Source organism: Taurulus bubalis (genome assembly GCF_910589615.1).
Source record: "Taurulus bubalis genome assembly, chromosome: 2".
In the NCBI taxonomy this organism is placed as follows: domain Eukaryota; kingdom Metazoa; phylum Chordata; class Actinopteri; order Perciformes; family Cottidae; genus Taurulus; species Taurulus bubalis.
The window spans coordinates 1-27,528 of NC_136590.1; the positions used below are offsets into that span (position 1 = coordinate 1).

General features: G+C 46.4%; 1 protein-coding gene across 1 annotated transcript; it reads right to left on the reverse strand.

The window, feature by feature from the left end:
• Positions 1-12,607: 12,607 nt before the first annotated feature.
• slc23a1 (solute carrier family 23 member 1) lies at positions 12,608-27,293 on the reverse strand (the record flags this gene model as incomplete). Its single annotated transcript, XM_079236803.1, has 13 exons — positions 12,608-12,852; positions 16,142-16,237; positions 17,358-17,501; positions 17,585-17,714; positions 18,296-18,401; positions 18,477-18,624; positions 18,952-19,108; positions 19,247-19,367; positions 25,224-25,405; positions 26,077-26,144; positions 26,252-26,340; positions 26,409-26,566; positions 27,234-27,293. The coding sequence occupies 13 exons, from the start codon at positions 27,291-27,293 to the stop codon at positions 12,608-12,610; spliced, it is 1,704 nt and encodes a 567-aa protein (XP_079092929.1).
• Positions 27,294-27,528: the final 235 nt, after the last annotated feature.

Here is a 27,528-nt window from a genome sequence, read left to right on the forward strand (position 1 = left end):
AACCAACAAGACACGCCTCCTTCAACTACAAACAACAAGATTGGTCGCTGAACATCAAAAAGAAATGGGTCATTCTGGGCGACTCCAACGTGGGAAGATTCCCTCCACATGACTTCGCTGACCTTCAAGTGGAAGCTTTCCCGGGAGCGAACTTCAAGAACGCAGAGGACATCTTGGAAAAGATCCAGATCAACACAGAGGTAGAAGTCCTCGTCCTCTCCTTCGGCATAAACAATAGGAAACAGAAGAACAAGATGACGGCCATCAGACAGATGCAAGCAATGCTGAGGATGGCTAATCAGCGCTTTCCATGCAGTCGGGTCTTCATCCCGGAAATCAACAGCGACCCAGAGATGCCTCAACAAGAGAGTCTCCTCATCAGCAACCTGAACACCCAGATCATCAGCCTGGAAGATCATCTTCCAATGATGGCGGTCGAGAGATTCCAGACGGGACATGATAACATTCATTGGACCCCACACACAGCAAAGGTGATATTCAACATGTGGTGTACTCTTTTAAATTAGTGAACCCCGAAAACCTACCTGTAGAGGAGGGGCCTAAGACAGTCATTAATCTTTCACAAAGGTTCAAGTGCACTGAGGCACAACTCTCACTTTTAAGCAAGGGGTTAAATAAAGAAGGAAAATAGAAAGACTTTGGATTGCTCGTTTGAGCACTGGAATGACAGGGGACTGAACGAGCGCTGAGGGGGGAGAGCGAAAGGCAGGAAGGAGAATGCATAGGGACCCCTGCTGCTTTTTAGTAGTAGGGGCCCCAACCCTTACCTTAACCTAACCCTAACCCTAACCCTAACCCCCTAACCCTAACCCCTAACCCCTAACCCTAACCCCCTAACCCTAACCCTAACCCCCCCTAACCCTAACCCCCTAACCCTAACCCTAACCCCTAACCCCTAACCCTAACCCTAACGCCCACTTTTGGAAATACTGGCCTAACCTTAACCAGGAGGCCCAACCCTTTATTCCACTGACCTCAACCATTGAGGATCAGGCCCTAAACACAATTTGGAAACCACGCCCACTTTTGGAAATACTGGCCTAACCTTAACCAGGAGGCCCAACCCTTTATTCCACTGACCTCAACCATTGAGGATCAGGCCCTAAACACAATTTGGAAACCACGCCCACTTATGGTAATACTGGCCTAACCTTAACCAGGAGGCCCAACCTTTTATTCCAAGGAACACAATTTAGACGCCTCATCCATGATTTGAACTCTGACCTCAACCCTGAGGAGAGTACACAAATCTTTGAATTTTAAAACAAACCCCTCCCTCCTTTCTAACAATTTAATATTGACCCTACCTACCATTCACAATTACTTACCTGAACACTGGAGACTCCATCTTGATCCAATCCACGACCCTGCAGAGAAAAAAGATGAAAGAGCCATAAAAATGTATCCACATGTACTGTAATATATGCATATGCTTCACAAAGACTCACCTGTTGAGAAAAAGAAGAGAGAGAGAAGAAGACAGGAATATCACTGTAATACAACAGGCATCATATGTTCCCATTCACGTGAACCACCTACCTGAGCTTCCACTTTCAGGAACAAAGACAAGGACTGGATTCAGAACTCACATTCCAAGGAGTTCACCTGTTGCAGAAACACACATTGGTGTGACTTCTAAATGTTCAAACTGTTCTCATGCATATTTCCTGGGCATATTGATACAAAGACCATTTGATCATATGTTTAGAAAGAAAAGACAATGTGCATTTCATATGTTTAATTCATATCATCCTGCATAAGGACATTTGGTTCATCCGAGAGGACACAGTTCATAGTAAAAGAGTTTATTTCATGTTTTCCAACACAGCATACATGGGAGAATACTTACCTGAGTTCTGAAAAATACAAGGTTCAAAATGCACGCAGAATATGTTGTTTGTACAGAAGTTGAACATTACAACTGCATATCTTCAAAAAATAACCTTGTAATATATTCTAACATTGAACGGTATGTAACTGCATGTAAGTAACTGTCATTTATAGCTGCAAGGAAGGAGGAAGGGAGAGGAGAAGTCGGACCCAAACCACACGGGGTTAACCCAATTTAGTAGACCTATTTGACTTTTGACCTTTGGTCAGACAGGAAGTCCACCACTCCCTTCCTCATCTTTCCGGAAGTCAAACTCGAGACGCCATGTTCTCGAGCATGGCTCCACACTAGGTCTGATGAAAGGTTGACATTGAACCTGAAACGTTACCTATTTAACTATATATGTTCACCAGAACAACTCGGGAGAAATAAAAGATAAAAAGAGAGCAGCTTCCTCTTGTTCTTGCCCCGAGACACAATCAAGTACAGCAGCGAGCGGAAAACATGAGCGGGCCTCGACGAGACCGGGACCAGTGGAACAAAGAATGGCCTCCCCTGGACAGTGGGAGGGACCGGAGACCTCGTCGTCAGAGCCCGCACCACCGGGACACAGCAGCGTCCACCTGGACAGGTAGGACAAAGTTCAGGGAAGAAAAGCGCAATGAGTACACTGAAGTTCATAGAACCAGGTACGCGCAGGACAAAGATGGCGGACGGAGCGAGCGCGACCGCTCCACGTCCAGACACAGAACGGACAATTATCCACATCGTCCACATAAATCATATGCAGCAGCCACAATTACTGGACGTAGAGACTATAATCCCAGCCCTCCACGGGACCCTGCCCCGCGGAGGGAGGATTTCCGTCCACGGGACTATTACGCGCAGCGCGGACCGCGCGCGCGGACCAGCGGAGCGGCGGACAACGGAGATGCCTCCTCCACACATAGGGACCGCCAGAGAGATGACCGGGATGCAAGAGACTACTACAGGAACCCGCCGAGGGACCATAAAAGACTCGACCAAGACAGGAGCAGAGACTCTTATTACGCTCCTCGCCGGGACCGGCATGAGCGCGCCCGCAATACGCGCGCACCAGCCGCGAACGGGACACAGCAACGGGACACAGAGCCTCCCTCAACATCTCACTCTCCCGGACGGAGGAGGAGAGATGAAGGGGTTACAAGACAGTCAAAGACCGACTTTTCGAGACAAGATCCGACGGAGCGCGCTCCGGACACGAGCGGCGCACCACAGCGCGACACAGCGCCCGGACCGCTTCCGCGTCAAGCAGACCGGAGCGACACGGGGAACACAAGACAACAGGTTTCAAGACCACGAGACCAGGACAACAGATATGTCCCCTACAGAAACAGACAGCGGGATCGCAACAACAGACATCAAAGAGATCGCAACAACAGACATCAAAGGGGCCGCGGAGGAGAGCCGCAGCGCCGCCGCAGGGGGGAAAAGAGAGGAAATGATCCCGACAGGATCCTCTCTGATGACCCAGACTTTGCCCAAAAGATCAGAATCCTGAACAGGATCATCAGAGCGGTCCATCATCTGAAGAACGTGAGTGATGATGAGAGACCACCTGTCACAATGAGTAGAACTGTTAAATACCTCACAGACTTAATAAAACCAGCGCTTCCCAACCCATTCATCCTAGAGCTAATAGCAGAGAATGCTAAGGCCTGGTCTGACAACACAATCATCGATTTGAGAGACCACTATGAGAAGGCCATTAAAAGGGAAATTATGGTCCTATTTTATTTAGAAAGCACAGAATGGAAAGAGCCTTTCATAAAGGCCACAAAATGGGCAAAAAATGCTCTGGGTTCTAGATTGGAACAGACAACTCTTGACAGAGTGGAAGAAGTCATCAAAAAGGGCCTTGAGGACCTGGAGGGAGATGATGGGACCTACATGCCCAGGCCCATCATGAGAACAAGGACAGCGGCGGACCAGACGGCCCCACAAGTTTCACTTCCCCACGTTACCTCCACACCAGTCAGCATAAACAATGACACTCTACCTGTTTCTCCCACAGTCACGGTGAGATTACCTCCCCCCTCCCCCCCTCCACCGGCATCTTCTCCTGCTCCTCTCTCACAGGTCATCAGAAAACCGAGAGCAGCAGGAACAACAACACCTGGAGGAGGAGCAACACAGGGGACACGGACCACCACAACAGAGAACCTTCTCTCAGGATTCAGAGAGACAGGAGAGGAAGAGGAGGACCAGGAGCACACTTCCTCAGCATCATCTCTGTACGGAGACACAGTACCAGACCTGTCAGAGTTGGAAGGGCAAGAGGAGGAGGAGAAGGAGGAGGAGGAGGATGAGGAGGATGAAAAGGTCATGGCAAATCCTACAAGGAGCCAAGCACGAGAAGAACACAGAACTCTCCTCTGCCCTCCTCCCTCTCTTCTACCCCGTTCCTCCAGATCCACGAGCAAAGCCAGGTCAAACATTGACCTCACTCCGGTACAAAACGACCAAGAAAGGTCACACAATGAGGACTCCCCGGAGGGGCTGACACCAGAAGAACTCGACACTCAGCTGGATGAGATTCGGTCAAGCACACGGGTGATAATAGCTCCCAGACACATGTCATTTTCACCGTCCAGGGTCAGGAGACTGAACACAGCAGTACAGACCACACTGGACACGAGAACGGAGGAACAATCAACACCGGTAACAGAGGGATGGTACCAACCAACAAGACACGCCTCCTTCAACTACAAACAACAAGATTGGTCGCTGAACATCAAAAAGAAATGGGTCATTCTGGGCGACTCCAACGTGGGAAGATTCCCTCCACATGACTTCGCTGACCTTCAAGTGGAAGCTTTCCCGGGAGCGAACTTCAAGAACGCAGAGGACATCTTGGAAAAGATCCAGATCAACACAGAGGTAGAAGTCCTCGTCCTCTCCTTCGGCATAAACAATAGGAAACAGAAGAGCAAGATGACGGCCATCAGACAGATGCAAGCAATGCTGAGGATGGCTAATCAGCGCTTTCCATGCAGTCGGGTCTTCATCCCGGAAATCAACAGCGACCCAGAGATGCCTCAACAAGAGAGTCTCCTCATCAGCAACCTGAACACCCAGATCATCAGCCTGGAGGATCATCTTCCAATGATGGCGGTCGAGAGATTCCAGACGGGACATGATAACATTCATTGGACCCCACACACAGCAAAGGTGATATTCAACATGTGGTGTACTCTTTTAAATTAGTGAACCCCGAAAACCTACCTGTAGAGGAGGGGCCTAAGACAGTCATTAATCTTTCACAAAGGTTCAAGTGCACTGAGGCACAACTCTCACTTTTAAGCAAGGGGTTAAGTTTCATTCCTACTCAGGGAACTAATAAAGACATTGTCAATCAAGGTCGACACGACCTTCAGGAATATCATAGACGGTTGCAACTATCAGAGTATTTTAAGGACTCAACACCAACCAAAATATTACCATTCACGGATAAATCCACCTGGTTTCCTCCAGAATCGGCAACTTCACAGGGAGTTAAAAACCTAATAAAAAAGGACCTTAAAGCATTTAAAACCCATTTTGGACCACACAAAGCACCTACGAATTTGACCTTATCAGAAACACAAGCACTGTCTGAAATTAGACAAAATAAGGACATAATCATTAAGCCAGCAGATAAAGGCAGTGCTATTGTCATTATGGACAGAGCTCAATACCTGTGGGAGGGATACAGACAATTGAACGACCCCAGGTATTACACCAAACTCATAAAACCTATATTTTGGGAAACTGTACCTATGGTTCACAAAATTCTACAAACTTTACAGGACAAAAAGTTCATTACGGCCAAACAAAAAAGATACTTGATGAGCACTCCAGAACCCAGAGCTAGGATTTTTTATATGCTACCCAAAATCCATAAAGACCCCACTAAATGGAGTAAACCAGGTGAAATCCCTCCAGGGAGACCCATAGTATCAGACTGCAGTAGCGAGACTTATTGCACTGCAGAATATTTGGACTTCTTTCTTAATCCTCTTTCAATAACTCATCCGAGTTATATTAAAGATACATATCATTTCGTGGAGTTAGTCAGGACCTTGAAGATCCCACAAGAATCAATTCTATTCACTTTAGATGTTGACAGCTTATATACAAATATCGATACTACAGAAGGAATACAAGCCGTTAAAATAGCATTTCAAAACAACAGGAACAAACACAGACCAGAAAAGGAATTACTGCAACTGCTTGAGATCAATTTGACCCGCAACGACTTTGTGTTCAACCAGGAATTCTTCCTTCAGATCAAAGGGACGGCGATGGGGAAGAAATTTGCACCAGCATACGCCAACATTTTCATGGCACAATGGGAAGACTCGGCCCTTAAGGCATGTCAATTAAAGCCTCTGCATTATTTTAGATATTTGGACGACATATGGGGAGTGTGGACCCACACAGAGGAAGAATTTCAAGTCTTCCTAGACACTCTAAATGCACACAGAGACTCTATTAAAATTAAAGCTACTCACAGCAGAACCTCAGTGGATTTCCTAGACACAACCACCTTTAAAGGGGATGACTTCACTACCACAGAGAAATTGGACATCAAAGTCTTCTTTAAACCTACAGACACACATGCATTGCTCCATAGGAGAAGTTTCCACCCACAGCACACCTTTGCAGGCCTTCTAAAGGCACAAATACTTCGCTTCCATAGGATTTGCACCAGACCACATGACGTCACAGTAGCTATCAGAACCCTCTTTAAAGCTCTATATCAGAGAGGTTACACGAGAACTCTGTGCAGAAAAGCATGTAAAACCTTTAGGGATAAGAAACCAACTTTGGTTACATCACACTTACCGCTTATCACCACATATTCACCGTCCACACAAGGGTTTATTAAATCTTGCCAGATCCATTTCCAAGAGATGAACGAAGAATTTAAAAACCTGGAAGAATTTACAATCATGCCAGCCTATCGAAGGAACAAAAATTTACAAGATTACCTGGTCAAAGCAAAGATCACGTCCAAGGTCACCACTAAATCGACCACCAGAGGGCAATACTTTGAGTTCAAAGCTTGGTTAAAAAACCCACACACAGGGGAAGTTTTCAAAAACGACTCGAAAGGAAGTTTGTCCACCACAAATTGTGTTTATTTGATGTCATGTTTGGAATGTGAAGCATTATATGTTGGAGAAACAGGCAACTCATTGTCCACAAGGTTTGCACAACACAAATATAACTGTACACATTCCAAAAATCTACACACACCTGTAGTCCGCCATCTTGTCCTGCACGGCTGGGACAAGATGAGAGTCTCCATCATCCAACATGACCTCAGATGGTCCATTAAAGAAAGAAGGAAAATAGAAAGACTTTGGATTGCTCGGTTGAGCACTGGAATGACGGGGGGACTGAACGAGCGCTGAGGGGGGAGAGCGAAAGGCAGGAAGGAGAATGCATAGGGACCCCTGCTGCTTTTTAGTAGTAGGGGCCCCAACCCTTACCTTAACCTACCCCCTAACCCTAACCCCCTAACCCTAACCCCCTAACCCCTAAGACATCGTCTGGACCAACTCAACATCTACATCACATCTCTCGAGGACCACATCCCGTTGCTGCCAGCCTCGCAGTTCCACACGAGCCCAGACAACATCCACTGGACCCCGGAGACGGCGAAGATGATCCTGGACCATTGGTGTGTTACTTGTAATTTAAATTGAATGTCCCCAGTAACCTGCCTAACCAGGGGGGGATTAAGACTGTTCTCAATCTGTCCAAATCATTCCAGTGCACTGAAGCACAATTTTCCCTTCTAAATAAGGGACTAAATTTTATCCCCACAAGGGGCACCAATGCCAATATTGTTGAACAGGCCCGCTTCGACCTGCAACAATATCACAGGAGATTGAAACTAGCTGCATATTATGAAGGTTCTCCTACCTCAGAAAAGCTGCCGTTCACGACAAAATCCACTTGGTCTCCTCCACAATCAGTAATCCCACAAGAAATTTTCAAATTAATTGACACGGATCTGAACTACTTTCATGATAACTTTGGCGCTCACCTGTCTCCGGCAAATCTCAGTCCACAGGAAGTCCAGGCCCTCTTAGAACTGAGCAAAAACAGAAACATTGTAATCAAGCCAGCAGACAAAGGGAGCGCTATTGTAATCATGGACAAACAACAATATTCATGGGAAGGCTATAGGCAACTGAACAACCCCAAATATTATGTGAAACTAAAAAAAAACATCTTCGGGGACACAATTCCTTTGGTTCACAAAATCCTCCAAACATTGTATGACAAAAAATTTATTAACATGAAACAAAAATATTATTTAATGGGTGGTTCAGAGGCCAGAGCCAGGATCTTCTATATGTTACCAAAGATACATAAGGATCCCACAAAGTGGAGCAGACCAAATGAAATCCCTCCAGGGAGACCCATCGTGTCCGACTGCAGCAGCGAAACCTACTGTACAGCTGAGTATATTGACTCCTTTCTCAATCCTCTCTCTATGACCCATCCCAGTTACATTAAGGACACATACCATTTTGTTAATTTGATCAAGGATTTAATAATCCCACAAAATGCTATTCTCTTCACCATTGACATTGATAGTCTATACACCAACATTGACAGCACAGAAGGAATACAGGCAGTTAAAGAAGCCTTCCAAAAAAGTCCAAACAAACACAGACCTGAAAAAGAATTAATCCAGCTCTTGGAAATCAATCTAAACCGTAATGACTTCACATTCAATCAGGAATTCTTCTTACAGATCAAAGGAACGGCCATGGGGAAAAAGTTTGCCCCGGCATATGCCAATATTTTCATGGCACAGTGGGAGACTTCGGCCCTCGAGGCCTGTCCTTTAAAGCCTCTCCACTATTATAGGTATTTAGACGACATATGGGGAGTATGGTCACATTCTATGGAGGAGTTTGAGAAATGTATCAATATTCTACACACTCACAGAGAGTCCATTAAAATAAAGTCCACTAAGAGTCTGGAATCAGTCGATTTCCTCACTTTTAAAGGCCATAAATTCCTTGAATCTGGCACATTGGACGTTAAGGTTTTCTTTAAAGAGACAGACACCCATGCTTTGCTCTTCAAAAACAGTTTTCACCCCAAGCACACGTTTGCAGGCCTTATTAAATCCCAGTTACTCCGATTTCACCGAATTTGCACTAGATCCGAAGACTTTAAACAAGCAGTCAAAATTCTATTTCAAGCCCTGTCCACCAGGGGGTACTGCAGGTCCTTCTGTAGACAAGCCCTTAAAAACTTTTTGAAGAGCAAACCCACTCTTGTGACGTCTTATATTCCTTTCATCACAACATACTCACCTTCCACCTTGGACCTGGCTAGGAAATGCAGGAAGAACTTTGACAGGATGAGCACAGCCTCCACACTGTTACAGGACTCTTCCATCATGCCAGCATTCAGAAGGAATAAGAATCTGCAGGAATATCTAGTCAGGGCCAAGATTCAGGTCACAGATAAACCTAAACCCAAGAACACAGGGACATATTTCAAGCACAAAGAGTGGTTTAAGAATTACAACACAGGGGAGGTGTTTCAAAGTCGGACCAGGGGAAACCTCACCACAAATAATTGTGTTTATTTAATTTCTTGTATGTCTTGTAAGTCACAATATGTGGGGGAAACGGGCAATTCGCTCTCGACCAGGTTTGCCCAACACAAGTACAACTTTGTTAACAAAAAAAAGTTGTTCACCCCACTTGTGGCACACATGCTGCAGCATGGATGGGAGGCCCTACGGGTCACCATCATTGAGAGCAACCGGAGGTGGAAAACCACACAGAGGAGAGCAGCAGAGAGACGCTGGATATCTCTCCTGGGTACCAGGGCTCCAGGGGGTCTTAATGAGCACTGAGGGGGGAGGGGAAGGGGATCGGGGAAGGACCGTGCATGGGGATCTCTATTGCTTTTCAGTAGTGGGATCCCAAAAAACCTGTCCCCCTAACCCTCTCACTGGAAATTATCAGGATGTTTTTATGAAACCCTTTTCATTCCTCATCTTTAGGTTAGGGAGGAAGTGACGTGTGTGTTGTCGTTCGTTATGCTAGTTTGGGGGATGCTAAGTGAGCTTGTTAGCTGTTCCGTTTGAGCTAACGTTACTGTTAGCGAAGAGCCCCGTTGCAATGCTGTGAACACTCAAGCAATACACCTGCAAATTAAGGAAACCAACGTCTGAGTCGTTACTGCGGACGTTACAATATCAAAGTTTACACCAACATGTTTTTAACTGTCAAGCTTGAAATGACAACTAACGGTCGCGCAATTTAAATCTAGCTGTTATTTTAAGTGCACTGATATGGAACGCTCTAAATGTAAACAGGCTGTACAGTACTTTATGGCTGAATAAAGTACACCCCGTGACTCACTCTCAACCAATCAGAATGCTTGATTGGATCTACCCGTATTATAATGAGTAATAATAGTAACAGAGAAATTTAAATTGAAAATTATTATTTTGAGTTGTGTGGACACTTTTCTGCACACTAATAGTTGCCCAATAATTGTGCACAAACAGATATTCTCCTAAGAAAGTAAAAACCTCACTTTTACTGTCTTGCATATTCAGATTTGAGGTTTATTAACATGTTGGATTCATTTTTTAACACATTTTTTTGAGTCACCCTTTTTCATTTTTTTATTTTTTTTTATTGTAAAAATCAGTGAGATACAAGCCAGCAAAACATTGTATATTAAGGGTATAGAAGTACTGTGTGTGTGTGTGTGTGTGTGTGTGTGTGTGTGTGTGTGTGTGTGTGTGTGCGTGCGTGCGTGTCCATGTGTGTTTGTTTATTATTTCATCTCACAAAAGGAGTATAGATGAAAAAAGTATAGATGAGGGCAGATTTATATGTATATGGAAGCGTTAATGCATGTACGTGGGTTTCAATTGGGTTTCAAGCTAAAAAAGACAGAAACGTGAATATTAATGAATTTTGTGAAGTATTTTATATTGTATTAGCTGTACATGTTTGCTCATGAAGTAGATGTTATTGCATATTTGGGTCCAGAAGTCAGCATCAGGAGTGATGGATAAATCTAATTCACATTTTCTTGACGTTAATGTTTGGTCAGACTGTGATGTTATCCTACATATTTTTGAGATTGACTTTTTTAAGGAGGTGATATTAATTAATTGTGAGGTTAAGGGAGGTAATTCTAGATTAGTGGCCTTAATGTTAAGTTTGGATTGAATGGATGATTTGAGTTTCAGATATTCCACAAAGTGATTGTTCCCGATGCCATACTTCTGATCCACATGGGAATGAAACCAGGGTATTGTTATTGACATGTATTCAGATGAGTGATGCCTTTAGCGGACCATGTGTGGAGATATAGAGGTTTATTGTGGCTGAGAAATGAGAGGTCTGAAATCTGAATGTCCTTACAACATGTCTGTTCTATATCTAACCATGTGTAATCTGATTGGTTGGGGTGAATCCATTGCAGAATATAGTGAAGCTGATTGGCTAGTGAGTAAAAACTAAGGAGGTGCTTCAAGTCCTCCTTTGTTTTTGTTTTTTGTAAAGTTGCCAGTTTAATTCTTGGTGTCTTTTTTTTCCCAGTAGAATTGCGTGATGATTGAGTCAAAAGATTTAAACCATGAATGGGTTGAGATGGGATCATCGTGAATAGGTCATTTATTTTAGGAAGTATTGTCTTTTTAACTGTAGCTGTTCTGCTCATAAGTGATAGTGGTAGTTCATCCAGCGGAGGAGCTCAGTTATTGTTTTAAGTAGTGGAGTGAAGTTGAGTGTGAACAGCACTGACAGCCTGGGGGAAATATAAGTGATGACCCGGTGCAAAGAGGGATAGGTGGTGTACGCCCTATCCCAACTGTTACTCTCTAATGGAAGCATGGATAATGTGTTCTAGTTGATGGAAGCGTCAGGGACTTTAGAGAAGGATTCAATTACTTTGATAGTTCCCTGTGGTGATGAGTAGGGTTCTGGAGGAAGAGCAATATATCATCTGCATTGAGGCTGATCTTGTGATGATGTTCATGTTTGGATTCCTTTTATGTAGGCGTAAGCTAACGTCAACCTCATTGATTCTTGCCAAAAGGCACCTTGGGAGTTGTAGGCTTTGTCCCCACATCTACAGGTATTTTGGACAATGCACATTTCCCCTTGCAGTGTGACCCTTTTGTCCACGTGAAAACAGAGATTGAATGAAAGTTAAGAAATAGGTGTCAAATAACTATAATGCAAGAAATAAATAGCTTCTATCATTTGTGTTTTTCCCTTCCTACTGGTAAAGTAAAATAAGCTCACCTCTCATGCTCATAATCTTTTTCTCTGGTATTTGACGTAACGTTGACGTAGACATCATCACCAGTGGGCTCATGCCCAGGGCCCTCACCAAATCAGAGGATCTTGAGCTTAAGATTTATTATCTATCTTTTAATGCAAATTATCATTCTTTTTAAAAAATGTGATTTTTAAAAATGTAGTAGGCTAGCATTATGAAATGGTTTTAATATTTTGTGAATTAGCCAATTAAATATCGTAATGTTGTAGAACCGACTTGATCAATTATTTTTCTTCAAAGAAGTAAAGAAGGTCAGAAGAAAGATGATTCAGCTATTGTCTGCCTCAACGTTTTTATATCCACAAGCTGATTTGTATGTTACATTTGTCTTGATGAAAGAAGTAGGTTTGATTCCCACTCAGTTCACATTGATGGATGACATGGCAGTCAGACTTTGGTACTGGGCAGGTCCATGTCAGGAGCTTCATCGTCCTCTCCCCTTCCTTGCACCTCCTCCTCAGGCAGCTGCGGGGGGTCAGAAGCCTGGAAACCTCTGAAGGAGGGGCTGATGGGAAAGCACCTGAGCCATCCAGTCCGTCTGACCACACCCATCCCGAAAGGAAAATCATACGAGGAAGAGGAGGAGGAGGAGGAGGACCTCCACTCAACTAAACCTCGCTCCTGTTTCGAGCCTGGGGACAAAAACACGTAAAGAAAGTGAGTCATTGCAGACTTTATTTTAAATATATTTTCACAAATAACATCTAGGGATGTGTTGCCAATAACATAATGGAGAGGGGCATGTATGAACATATGATGTGAGGGGCATGTTCACTATGAACATATAATGAAGAGGGGCATGTTCACTACGAACATGATGTGAGGGGCATGTTCACGATGAACATATGATGTGAGGGGCATGTTCACAATGAACATATGATGTGAGGGGCATGTTCACTATGAACATATAATGAAGAGGGGCATGTTCACTACGAACATGATGTGAGGGGCATGTTCACGATGAACATATGATGTGAGGGGCATGTTCACTATGAACATATGATGAAGAGGGGCATGTTCACTATGAACATATGATGTGAGGGGCATGTTCACTATGAACATATGATGAAGAGGGGCATGTTCACTACGAACATGATGTGAGGGGCATGTTCACGATGAACATATGATGTGAGGGGCATGTTCACTATGAACATATGATGAAGAGGGGCATGTTCACTACGAACATGATGTGAGGGGCATGTTCACGATGAACATATGATGTGAGGGGCATGTTCACTATGAACATATGATGTGAGGGGCATGTTCACTATGAACATATGATGAAGAGGGGCATGTTCACTACGAACATGATGTGAGGGGCATGTTCACTATGAACATATGATGTGAGGGGCATGTTCACTATGAACATATGATGTGAGGGGCATGTTCACAATGAACATATGATGTGAGGGGCATGTTCACAATGAACATATGATGTGAGGGGCATGTTCACTATGAACATATGATGAAGAGGGGCATGTTCACTATGAACATATGATGTGAGGGGCATGTTCACTATGAACATATGATGTGAGGGGCATGTTCACTACGAACATATGATGTGAGGGGCATGTTCACTACGAACATATGATGAAGAGGGGCATGTTCACTACGAACATATGATGTGAGGGGCATGTTCACTATGAACATATGATGAAGAGGGGCATGTTCACTATGAACATATGATGAAGAGGGGCATGTTCACTATGAACATATAATGAAGAGGGGCATGGTCACTACGAACATATGATGTGAGGGGCATGTTCACTATGAACATATGATGAAGAGGGGCATGTTCACTATGAACATATGATGTGAGGGGCATGTTCACTATGAACATATGATGTGAGGGGCAAGTTCACTATGAACATATGATGAAGAGGGGCATGTTCACTATGAACATATGATGAAGAGGGGCATGTTCACTATGAACATATAATGAAGAGGGACATGTTCACTACAAACATATGATGTGAGGGGCATGTTCACTATGAACATATGATGAAGAGGGGCATGTTCACTATGAACATATGATGAAGAGGGGCATGTTCACTATGAACATATAATGAAGAGGGACATGTTCACTACAAACATATGATGTGAGGGGCATGTTCACTATGAACATATGATGAAGAGGGGCATGTTCACTATGAACATATGATGAAGAGGGGCATGTTCACTATGAACATATGATGTGAGGGGCATGTTCACTATGAACATATGATGAAGAGGGGCATGTTCACTATGAACATATGATGTGAGGGGCATGTTCACTATGAACATATGATGAAGAGGGGCATGTTCACTATGAACATATGATGTGAGGGGCATGTTCACTATGAACATATGATGAAGAGGGGCATGTTCACTACGAACATGATGTGAGGGGCATGTTCACGATGAACATATGATGTGAGGGGCATGTTCACTATGAACATATGATGTGAGGGGCATGTTCACTATGAACATATGATGAAGAGGGGCATGTTCACTACGAACATATGATGTGAGGGGCATGTTCACTATGAACATATGATGTGAGGGGCATGTTCACAATGAACATATGATGTGAGGGGCATGTTCACTACGAACATATGATGAAGAGGGGCATGTTCACTACGAACATATGATGTGAGGGGCATGTTCACTATGAACATATGATGAAGAGGGGCATGTTCACTATGAACATATGATGAAGAGGGGCATGTTCACTATGAACATATAATGAAGAGGGGCATGTTCACTACGAACATATGATGTGAGGGGCATGTTCACTATGAACATATGATGAAGAGGGGCATGTTCACTATGAACATATGATGTGAGGGGCATGTTCACTATGAACATATGATGTGAGGGGCATGTTCACTATGAACATATGATGAAGAGGGGCATGTTCACTATGAACATATGATGAAGAGGGGCATGTTCACTATGAACATATAATGAAGAGGGACATGTTCACTATGAACATATGATGTGAGGGGCATGTTCACTATGAACATATGATGAAGAGGGGCATGTTCACTATGAACATATAATGTGAGGGGCATGTTCACTATGAACATATGATGTGAGGGGCATGTTCACTATGAACATATGATGTGAGGGGCATGTTCACTATGAACATATGATGTGAGGGGCATGTTCACTATGAACATATGATGAAGAGGGGCATGTTCACTATGAACATATGATGTGAGGGGCATGTTCACTATGAACATATGATGTGAGGGGCATGTTCACTACGAACATATGATGTGAGGGGCATGTTCACTATGAACATATGATGTGAGGGGCATGTTCACGATGAACATATGATGAAGAGGGGCATGTTCACTATGAACATATGATGAAGGGCATGTTCACTACTAACATAATGAAAAGGGGCATGTTCATCACTAACATATAAAAGTGTGTGTTTTTTATATACGTATAACACACCTCATTTTAATCCACTTGCCACTTTACTCTACACTTGTCACTTTCACATAATCACTTCATTCCGTGCACTTTATTTTAATTGAATTTCAACTTTAATTGTTATATTCCGTAGTTCTAATTGTAAATACTCAGTAGACCCAATTGTAAATATTCATGCTCCCTTGTTATTGCACTCTGTTTTATGTTTATCGTTAAATGTCATGCACCTTCCGCCAGGACAAATTCCTTGTATGTGTAAACATACTTGGCAATAAATGGTTTCTGATTCTGGTATCCAGTCATCATGTTACCTATTTGCATGAGGAACTGCAGGGTTCAGTGTCTTGCTCAAGGACACTTCGACATGCAAAAGGAGAACAGGGATTGAACCTGCAACCTTTTGGTTATGGAACAAACACTCTCCCCATGAGCTACAGCTACCTCTGTTTGTGTGTGTTTGTTTGTGTTTTCAAATTTTTGTGTGTGTGTTTTTGTTACCTGGTATTGTGTTGTCGAGACAAAAAGCCAAAAATCCTCCAACAAACATCTCAGTGGACAGAAGAACCGTCAGGATCTGATCCAGCTCTGCAAGACCTGAACACAGAAAAGTGATCTTTATGATATTCATCTACGCAAATTCATAAAATATATATTTTGCAAAAAGTTCATGATTGAAATTCAGATGAAAATGCTTCAACAGCGACAACAGCAGGATGTTGTCCTACCCCTGTGGTGGAGTCAGAGGAAGAAAGACGTCTGTTGTCTTTTACGAAGGGAACCTAACCTATCACAGAGTACTGTTCCTGCTCATCTGTGACCAACACGTTACCGATCACCAATCCGAATACATATTGACATTACGTTGGTCCAATGATGATTTTCAAATGTCATCTTCAATTCTCTACCGCTGGATACCTGACAAAGTGGCAAATTGTAAACTACTTTGACACATAATTCCACTTGTATTACTTCTTTTAGGCTTATAAAACATAGTCCAGCGAATGGAAAGGTGACTTCTAGTGACACTTTACACACACAAGATTCATTCCCATAAAGCAGCACTGAGGCCATGCACAATATGGAGGTGCAAGTGCAAAATAAGATAAATAACAAAATAAATGAACATGAAGCTGTGGGTTGGTTTTCCTTCTGTCTTCCTCAATACTTTGAGTTGCCAGCCCCCCACTGATGTACAGGAGGGAAATCTGTTGTGGTTTCAGGTGTTGACAATTTGGTCTCTGCATTTAACCCAGTGGTTCTCAAACCGTGAGGCGCGCCCCTCTAGTGGCGCAGAGGTATTACAGGTGGGGCTTGGGGGGGAGATGCAGATTTTTTTATTATTTGTATAATACTTTATTCTTTATTTTATTACTTGAAAAAGCACAGATGGAGGAGTCACAAAGTTATTTAACTAAAAATTCAGCATGGAAGATTTTGTTATAATTTTGTTGAGGCGGTGGGGCGTGAACATTTTTCTACCTCCAAAGTGGGGCGCGACAAAAAAGGTTTGAGAACCACTGATTCAACCTATCCTTAGCAATAGGAGCAGTGGGCTGCTGTGAAGCACCCGGGGAGCAACTGGGGGTTCAGTGTCTTGCTCAAGGACACTTGGGGACTATGGGGAGGCCAGGGATCGAACCAGCTACCTTGCAGATTGGTCCACAACCCTAACCCTAACCAAGATAGTTGTTGTAGTACACACACACAAACACACCTGTGTGGATGGAGTCAGGGTGTGTGTCCAAGTACGATGGCAGAGTCAGACCGAAAAACATTGAGAATCCCAGAACAAAAAGATTTCTTGACGAGTTCAAATCCACCAGCTGCAGGTTGGAGAGGCCGACGGCTGTAATCATACCTGAGAAACATCAACACACCTGCATTATTATTACTCAAGAAACATACATGTAAAGGTATATGTCAACTCTGACTGTGACTCACCAAAAAGAGTGCAGAACATTCCTCCAAGGATCGGATCTGGCAGGGAAGCGAACAGAGCTGTGAACTTCCCAACTGACCCCAATATTAACATGATACCAGCTCCATACTGCACCACACGTCTGCTGCCAACCTGTACACAAGGTAAACAATTCAAACATCCACCCCATAAACTGACTGCATAGAACACTTTCTTTCTGCAGACGTCAGGTATGACTCCAGTTTGAGGTGACATGATTTGTAAATCCTATTTGTATATTTCAGTTACACTAGATTATTTTGCCAGATGCAAAAACTTGAACATGTCTCACAAATAAACAGACAAAGCTGTGTAACTTTCAAAGGGGAGTTTATTTTTACTTGGAGGCAAGAAGGAGCGGTTCTCTCACTGCCCTATAGAATAGAACCAATAAGGAGCCAAGGTCTGAGTAGCAGATGTCTGGAACTAGTGGCAAATACCTTGACTACCAGTTACAAATATCTGAGGACTAGCTACAGAGGTCTGTGGAGTACTTATAAATATCTGGGGACAATCTGCAGAGGTCTAAAGGGTTATTGCAGTAGTCTGAGGACAGTTGCAGAGGTCTGGGGACTATTTGCAGAGGTCTGATGACTAGTTGCAGAGGTGGGGGAATAGTTGTAGAAGTATGAGGACTAGTTGTAGATGTCTGAGGACTAGTTCCAGAGGTGTGGGGATAACTTGCAGATTGTTACCTTGGTGATGCCCAGAACACCTATATTTGGACTGGAGGAGGTGGAGCCATTTCCTGTCCCTAAAAGACCAGCAATAATGCAGCAAACGCCTTCAGTGAAGATTCCCCTGAAACAAACAAAAACAATCAACCACCTGTGGGAGCAAAGACTGCCAGGTAAGACAACATTACTTTGTGTTTACCTGTTGATGGCGTGGACTGGAGGGGGTGTGGCTCCAGACAGACGAGCACAAGCGTAATAATCACCAATTGATTCCACGATGCCCGCCATGATGGCACTCAGCATCCCCAAGACCCCAGCAACCGTGACCACCGGCAACCCCCACTGGCCTATTACAGACCAGAAGGTTGAACTAGCTTTGACCACTTTCTTATTGATCACTCTCCAAGTTTAAGAGCCTTGGATTCCAACAGATGCTAAAATGTGGGACTGTCAGACAAAATATGCGAAATGAAATGATTTTGGATTAAAACAAATAAAAATTGACCTTGAACAGTTGATACTGTAGATTGTGTGATGTAAAATGAAACAGAAGAACATACAGGTACAATTCATTTTTAGACCATATGTTCTGGCCAACTGTGAGCGCAGCCTGTGACTGGCTGATCCCAATGACAGGTGTGAAGTCTGAGATTGGCTGATTTCAGGTTTCTTACAGGGGTAGGGTACTCTGAACCAAGGCGATGAAGCCATGATGTCACCTCGGGCGTCAGTCCGAGCTTTGTGTCCGTAGGCGTCAGGGTTGCTCGGCAGCAGGTTGGTGAGCGTCAGAATGTAGCACACGAGCCAAACCAGCATGATGGCGAGGATGATCTGAGACGTCACATGGAAAGACTGAAAATAACTTTTTGCATCTTGAAGTTTAGAAAATTAAAGGGAACTCACATCTGAGGGACTGACATGATCTGACACTTTGGCTGATTTGTTTTTGATTGTTTATTTCTTATTTACAGGAAACATTTTGAAGATCTGGATTCTAGTGGAGGTCAGTCCTTTCTTCCTGTTGTAAACAGGAACAGGAAGTGAAGTCTCTCTCAGGTACTGAGCAAACAGCACGATGAGAAAAATACACCTGCAGAGACACAGAGAGAGGCAGTTAGAGAGAGAGGAAAAGAGCTGTATACCCTCTCAATGGAGGACAGGTAGGAGAGGATTGCCAAAGAATCTGAAGGTTAAAGGACTTGTGGCTACTTGTGGTTCCCATAGTCTTACAAAGTAGGATGTGAGCCAGAGCCTTCAGTGATCAAGCTCCTCTTCTGTGGAACCAGCTTCCACTTTCAGTCCGAGGGGCAGACAGTCATTTAAGAGTAGACTTAAGACTTTTCCTTTTGATAACTTATAGTTAGGGCTGGTTCAGACTCTAGCTCAGGGGGATGAGTGGTCGTCCCGAAACTGCAAGGTACCCGGTTCGATCCCCAGTCCCCCCATAGCTCACATGTCGAAGTGTCCCTGAGCAAGTGGCACTAATAAAGAATTTCCCCAAGGGGATTAATAAAGTGCACGTTGCTTTTCTTTCTTCTTCTTTATAGTTAGACTGGTTCAGCTGTATAGTTAGGACTGGTTCAGGTGTATAGTTAGGGTTGGTTCAGGTGGGGAGTTAGGACTGGTTCAAGTCTATAGTTAGGACTGGTTCAGGTCTATAGTTAGGACTGATTCAGGTCTATAGTTAGGGCTGGTTCAGGCCTATAGTTAGGACTGGTTCAGGTCTATAGTTAGGACTGGTTCAGGTCTATAGTTAGGGCTTGTTCAGGTGTATAGTTAGGACTGGTTCAGGTTTATAGTTAGGACTAGTTCATGTCTATAGTTAGGACTGGGTCAGGTCTATAGTTAGGGCTGGTTCAGGTTTATAGTTAGGGCTGGTTCAGGTCTATAGTTAGGACTGGTTCAGGTTTATAGTTAGGACTAGTTCATGTCTATAGTTTGGACTGGTTCAGGTCTATAGTAAGGGCTGGTTCAGGTCTATAGTTAGGGCTGGTTCAGGTGTATAGTTAGGACGGGTTCAGGTTTATAGTTAGGACTGGTTCAGGCTTATAGTTAGTGCTGGTTCAGGTTTGTCCTGGTCCAGCCCCTAGATATGCTGCTATAGGCCTAGACTGCTGGGGGACATCTTAGCAGTGGTGGGCCGTCAGGGCCTGCTAAGCCTTCGCTCCTGGCCTAAACAGAATCACAAAGTTATAGCTATTTTATAATTTAATTGTTTTTCACAAATACACTACATGTATTATAATTATTTTTCTCATTGCACAGCTCCTGTCTTGTCTGTTCCTCTAGTTCTGGCCACAGAGCGGGTGTGGCTTGGCAGCTGGTTAAGCAGAGCTCTTGTCCAATCAGATTTCACCTCTGTTTCTCTATGGTAGAAACTACATTGTGACGGCCTGCTCGGGTGGATGTGTGATTCCTCACAGAGACAAGGATCCTCTCAGCAGCAGCAGCACCCTGAATCTACAGACTCCGGTACACTAGGTGGCGGTATGCACCTAGTCCACTTGGTTGCGATCTGCCATTCAAACTTGAAGAAGAAGAAGCAGCAGCAGCAGCTGCAGACTTTCCCTGTGGACACTGTATAACACTTGGACCTGCTGTCCTCCCCACCCTGCGGCACATCTCACCCTGCTTGGCCACCCGAGGCGCGATGGAAAGCAGGTCTGCGCTAGCTCGCTGTCAGGTAGAAAATCCACGGCCGCCACTGCATCTTAGAACATCTTTAGAACATGTAAAAAGGCCCTTTGTAATGCCAGAGGAGCATACTACTCATCACTAATAGAGAAAAACAAGAGCCAGGCTGACTGAGAGTCTTAGCTCGGTGGATCCGTGTATTCCTATAGACCTCAGTAGTAATGACTTCATAAACTTCTTCAATGGTAAGATTCTGGCTATTAGAGACAGGATCGGTGATCTCCTGCCCTCGACTACTGCCGGTCCATCCTCAGGTGGGATGGCCATGGAGGAGGCTGTGGGCCCTGCTGTGTGTCTGGATGGATTTTATACCATCAACCTCGATCAACTGTCTTCAATGGTTTCTACTTCTAAATCGTCTACCTGTCTCCTGGACCCTGTTCCGACTAAGCTGTTGAAGGAAGTTTACCTTTAGTTAGTGCCTCTCTACTAGATATTATCAATGGGTCTTTACTAACAGGTCATGTACCACAGTCTTTTAAAGTAGCTCTTATTAAACCTCTTCTTAAGAAGCCCACTCTGGATCCAGAGGTGTTGGCTAACTACAGACTTATCTCTAACCTTCCATCTAGGGCTGGCTCAGGTTTGCCCTGGTCCATCCCCTAGATATGCTGCTATAGGCCTAGACTGCTGGGGGACATCTTAGGATACACTGAGCTCCTCTCTCCTCTTCTCTCTCTCTCTTTCTGGATGAATTATTGTCTCTTCAATGCACATTACTAACTCTACTTCTTCCTGGAGTCTCTTTGCTTCCTCACCTCAAGTTTCCATGGATCGTGGCTGTCTGGAGACGGTCCTGTCTTCTACCTCCTTCCCCCTGCACCCTGCCTCTTGCCTCCTGCACCCTGCCTCTTGCCTCCTGCACCCTGCCTCTTGCCTCCTGCACCCTGCAGCCTGCCTCTTGCCTCCTGCACCCTGCCCTTGCACCCTGCCTCTTGCACCCTGCCTCTTGCCTCCTGCACCCTGGCTCTTGTACCCTACACCCTGCCTCTTGCCTCCTGCACTCTGCCTCTTGCACCCTGCCTCTTGCCTCCTGCACCCTGCCTCTTGCACCCCGCCCCTTGTACCCTACACCCTGCCTCTTGCCTCCTGCACCCTGCCCCTTGTACCCTACACCCTGCCTCTTGCACCCTGCCTCTTGCCTCCTGCACCCTGCCCCTTGTACCCTACACCCTGCCTCTTGCCTCTTGCACCCTGCCTCTTGCCTCCTGCACCCTTCCTCTTGCACCCTGCCCCTTGACTCCTGCACCCTGTCTCTTGCACCCTGCCTCTTGTACCCTACACCCTGCCTCCTGCAACCTGCCTCTTGCACCCTGCCTCTTGCCTCCTGCACTCTGCCTCTTGCACCCTGCCTCTTGTCTCCTGCACTCTGCCTCTTGCCTCCTGCACCCTGCCCCTTGAACCCTACACCCTGCCTCTTGCACCCTGCCTCTTGCCTCCTGCACCCTTCCTCTTGCACCCTGCCCCTTGACTCCTGCACCCTGTCTCTTGCACCCTGCACCCTGCCTCTTGTACCCAACACCCTGCCTCCTGCACCCTGCCTCTTGCCTCCTGCACTCTGCCTCCTGCACTCTGCCTCTTGCACCCTGCCTCTTGTCTCCTGCACTCTGCCTCTTGCCTCCTGCACTCTGCCTCTTGCACCCTGCCTCTTGCACCCTGCCTCTTGTCTCTTGCACCCTGCCTCTTGTACCCTACACCCTGCCTCTTGCCTCCTGCAGCCTGCCTCTTAACTCCTGACCCTGCACCCTGCCTCCTGCACCCTGCCTCTTGCCTCCGGCACCCTGCCCTTGCACCCTGCCTCTTGCACCCTGCACCCTGCCTCTTGTACCCTACACCCTGTCTCTTGCCTCCTGCAGCCTGCTTCTTGCCTCCTGCCCCCTGCACCCTGCCTCCTGCACCCTGCAGCCTGCCTCTTGCCTCCTGCCCTTGCACCCTGCCTCTTGCCTCCTGCACTCTGCTTCTTGCACCCTGTCTCTTGCCTCCTGCACCCTGCCCCTTGTACCCTACACCCTGCCTCTTGCCTCCTGCCTCCTGCACCTTGCCTCTTGCACTCTGCCTCTTGCACCCTGCCTCTTGCACCCTGCCTCTTGCCTCCTGCACCCTGCCTCTTGCCTCCTGCACTCTGCCTTTTGCCTCCTGCCTCCTGCACTTTGCCTCTTGCACCCTACCTCTTGCCTCCTGCATCCTGCCCCTTGTACCCTACACCCTGCCTCTTGCCTCCTGCACCCTGCCCCTTGTACCCTACACCCTGCCTCTTGCCTCTTGCACCCTGCCTCTTGTACCCTACACCCTGCCTCTTGCCTCCTGCAGCCTGCCTCTTGCCTCCTGCCCCCTGCCTCCTGCACCCTGCCTCCGGCACCCTGCCCTTGCACCCTGCCTCCTGCAACCTGCCTCTTGCACCCTGCCTCTTGCCTCCTGCACTCTGCCTCTTGCACCCTGCCTCTTGTCTCCTGCACTCTGCCTCTTGCCTCCTGCACCCTGCCCCTTGAACCCTACACCCTGCCTCTTGCACCCTGCCTCTTGCCTCCTGCACCCTTCCTCTTGCACCCTGCCCCTTGACTCCTGCACCCTGTCTCTTGCACCCTGCACCCTGCCTCTTGTACCCAACACCCTGCCTCCTGCACCCTGCCTCTTGCCTCCTGCACTCTGCCTCCTGCACTCTGCCTCTTGCACCCTGCCTCTTGTCTCCTGCACTCTGCCTCTTGCCTCCTGCACTCTGCCTCTTGCACCCTGCCTCTTGCACCCTGCCTCTTGTCTCTTGCACCCTGCCTCTTGTACCCTACACCCTGCCTCTTGCCTCCTGCAGCCTGCCTCTTAACTCCTGACCCTGCACCCTGCCTCCTGCACCCTGCCTCTTGCCTCCGGCACCCTGCCCTTGCACCCTGCCTCTTGCACCCTGCACCCTGCCTCTTGTACCCTACACCCTGTCTCTTGCCTCCTGCAGCCTGCACCCTGCCTCCTGCACCCTGCAGCCTGCCTCTTGCCTCCTGCCCTTGCACCCTGCCTCTTGCCTCCTGCACTCTGCCTCTTGCACCCTGTCTCTTGCCTCCTGCACCCTGCCCCTTGTACCCTACACCCTGCCTCTTGCCTCCTGCCTCCTGCACCTTGCCTCTTGCACTCTGCCTCTTGCACCCTGCCTCTTGCACCCTGCCTCTTGCCTCCTGCACCCTGCCTCTTGCCTCCTGCACTCTGCCTTTTGCCTCCTGCCTCCTGCACTTTGCCTCTTGCACCCTACCTCTTGCCTCCTGCATCCTGCCCCTTGTACCCTACACCCTGCCTCTTGCCTCCTGCACCCTGCCCCTTGTACCCTACACCCTGCCTCTTGCCTCTTGCACCCTGCCTCTTGTACCCTACACCCTGCCTCTTGCCTCCTGCAGCCTGCCTCTTGCCTCCTGCCCCCTGCCTCCTGCACCCTGCCTCCGGCACCCTGCCCTTGCACCCTGCCTCCTGCACCCTGCCTCTTGCTTCCTGCAGCCTGCCTCTTGCCTCCTGCCCCCTGCCTCTTGCCTCCTGACCCCTTCAGCCTGCCTCCTGCACCCTTCAGCCTGCCTCTTTCCTCCTGCACCCTGCCTCTTGCACCCTGCCACCTGCCTCCTGCACCCTGCCTCTTGCCTCCTGCCCCCTGCAGCCTGCCTCTTGCCTCCTGCACCCTGCCTCTTACACCCTGCAACCTGCCTCTTGCCTTCTGCACCCTGCCTCTTGTACCCTACACCCTGCCTCTTGCCTCCTGCACTCTGCCTCTTGCACCCTGTCTCTTGCCTCCTGCACCCTGTCTCTTGCACCCTGCCCCTTGCCTCCTGCACTCTGCCTCTTGCACCCTGCCTCTTGCCTCCTGCACTCTGCCTCTTGCACCCTGCCTCTTGCACCCTGCCTCTTGCCTCCTGCACCCTGCCTCTTGCCTCCTGCACCCTGCCGCTTGCCTCCTGCCTCCTGCCATGGCGGCCCTGCTGATGCCCCTCCTCTCTCCCTCCTTTTGCTTCATAGTGTTGGTCGGGTGGTGTTTATATTGTTATTGCTTATATGTTTTTACCATGTAAAGTGCATTTGAGTACTTGAGTATTTGAGTATTTGAGTATTATTATTATTATTATTATTATTATTATTATTATTATTATTATTATTATGTCTGGTGGAAAGACAGTTTACAGCCCAGTCTGTCTGGAATGATTGTACTGACTAATGAGCTCTATGAAGTACATCCTTTGGACTCAAAGGTGGGACAGACAGACAGACAGACAGACAGGTGTCTTACAGTGCTGACAGGCCCCAGTGAGACCCAGCTCTGTCTCCAGCTGTAGTGAACACAGACAGGCCGATCAGTGAGACAGTTGGAGTGATGGTGAGCGGACCAATGTACTCCAGCAGCAAACCTGGCAACCCACACAGACCAATCACAAGCTCCACTGCGCTGGATACAATGATGGCCCCCTGGATCTGAAACACAGAGACAGATAATTAAAGAAGCAAACAAACACAGATGAACCAACAAAATAAGGATCCACACACTGACAGCAGCTGTGCTCTGTAGAACTACAGCTGGACGTGAAATGACAACAATACAAATCCGTGCATCTGACTGCTGGCAGCCGGAGAATCCTGACCCTGAGATGAGGATGGGGGTTGACCCTACTGGGAGTTAAACCGTCCCTGTGCTCACTGGAGGTCCCAGTCTGATAAAAGCAAAAGAACCAATACCCTTTGGTTCTCCCTTACCTCGACTGCACTTTCTGATTATGTTCATAAAAACACCCACTGAGTACATGTTTGACTTCCTGCTGAGAACACAGCTGTCACTTTGGTTATACGTGGACTGAAGGGTTAGGCTTCGACTAATCTGAATCCTGACTACACATGAAGAAAAGGTCCCTCCACGGCCCTGCGGGAGTGAACCGCTAGTCCACTGATCAGTCAGCAGATCTGCTGAAAAGAGTATGAGATGAAACTGTCCCATCATCAGGATGTTTTGACTGACAGTCCTTCTACATGACCTCCATGAGCTACTCCTACAGAGACGCGGCTTCAGTAGCCACTGGAGTTGCAGTCCATCTGACATTTTAAGTCCAACACCTGGACCCATGGAACCCACTGCAGAAACAATCAGGTACCTCTCTCATGCGTGGCTGCCAGATGTGTGAGGTGTTGAGTGGAAGACTCCAGTTCCCATAAATCTCTTCTGCAGAGGAAACCAACAACAAATCCAATAATTATTATCGTTTCACACTTATTTCCTTACAATATTGTAATATTTCAATCACCAGATGAACAGAGAGAAAGGCTCACCCTCGCTGGGACACTGCCAGCGGTCAAGACCAAGGATGGCTTGGGCAGGGATCAGGAAAGCAAATGCACTGGCCTGGAAGAGAGGAAGCCTACACACACACACACACACGTTAGACTCACCTGACTCATCTGACTCACCTGCCTCACACTGACTCACCTGACTCCTACGGTAGTCTGGATCAGAGTTGTGATGCCGACTGTGGTGAAAATGGTTCCAACAAGCTGACTGATGGTGTTCTGGTCTCGACCGACACACATTGCCTCTGCCAGAAGAAACGGCACCGCTACAGTGCCGCTGAAACATGTCAGATAATGCTGAGGACAGACAAGGAAAGGTAACTAGTGACATCAACTCTTCCTTCACCCTGAGGGACAAACACAAGGCTTCTCCTTTAACTCTACAAACCGCAAATCATCTCCTCTCTGTCCACATACAGTGTCCCATAAGGACAAAAACATCTATCTTTTGTAAGAGCCAGAAGCACTTCAATCTATTTGAAATAGTTCCCTGTGTTTTGAAATGTATAGATGTTACATTTCAGGGAATTTGCCGACAAAGAAAACAGAATCTGTTCATTGTTTTTTGTAAACATGCTTGCTGCACATTACTGGCTTAATAAAGTGATTTAGTCGAGCAGTGTGCGTAGGTTGGAAGATAATCCTCAACCCTTAATTCATTCTGACCACAACAAGTGGAATCTGCTGGATGAGAAGAACCTCAGAATAAAACCACACCACCACTATTCCTGAGCGCTGCGAGTGGTCTGTAAAATATCTAACCTGTGGATGATTCAGAAGTCTTTGTACTGTCCAGAAGTGGTCCAACTGAAGTTTTGCCATATTCTAAACCTTTGAAAATACATTAACCCAGACTAATGCAAGTCTAAACCCAGTATAATCCCAACCTAACTGAATCAGACCAATGAAAACCCAGTCTGAACCCAATCTAAAACCTGTAATCCCAGTATATTCACAGTGTTACCTGTAGTCCAAGTAGAATACACAGGTACCAGGGTGGGACATCTTCGATGGTGTAAATCATGTCTGACTTTACACCCTGCGCTCCTATTGGCTGATTCATGCTTCCTTCAGCTTCCAATGGCAGGTGAACCCGGTCTGCCTTGTGGCTCTGCTCCTTGGGTAGGTTATTATTACTCTGATTGGACAAACAGGACAATACAGAAAATAATACATTTATAGAATACAAACAGTACAAAGTGCAGAATAGTGGTGTAACAGTACACAGGAGCTACGGTTTAGTTCACACCTCGATCTGT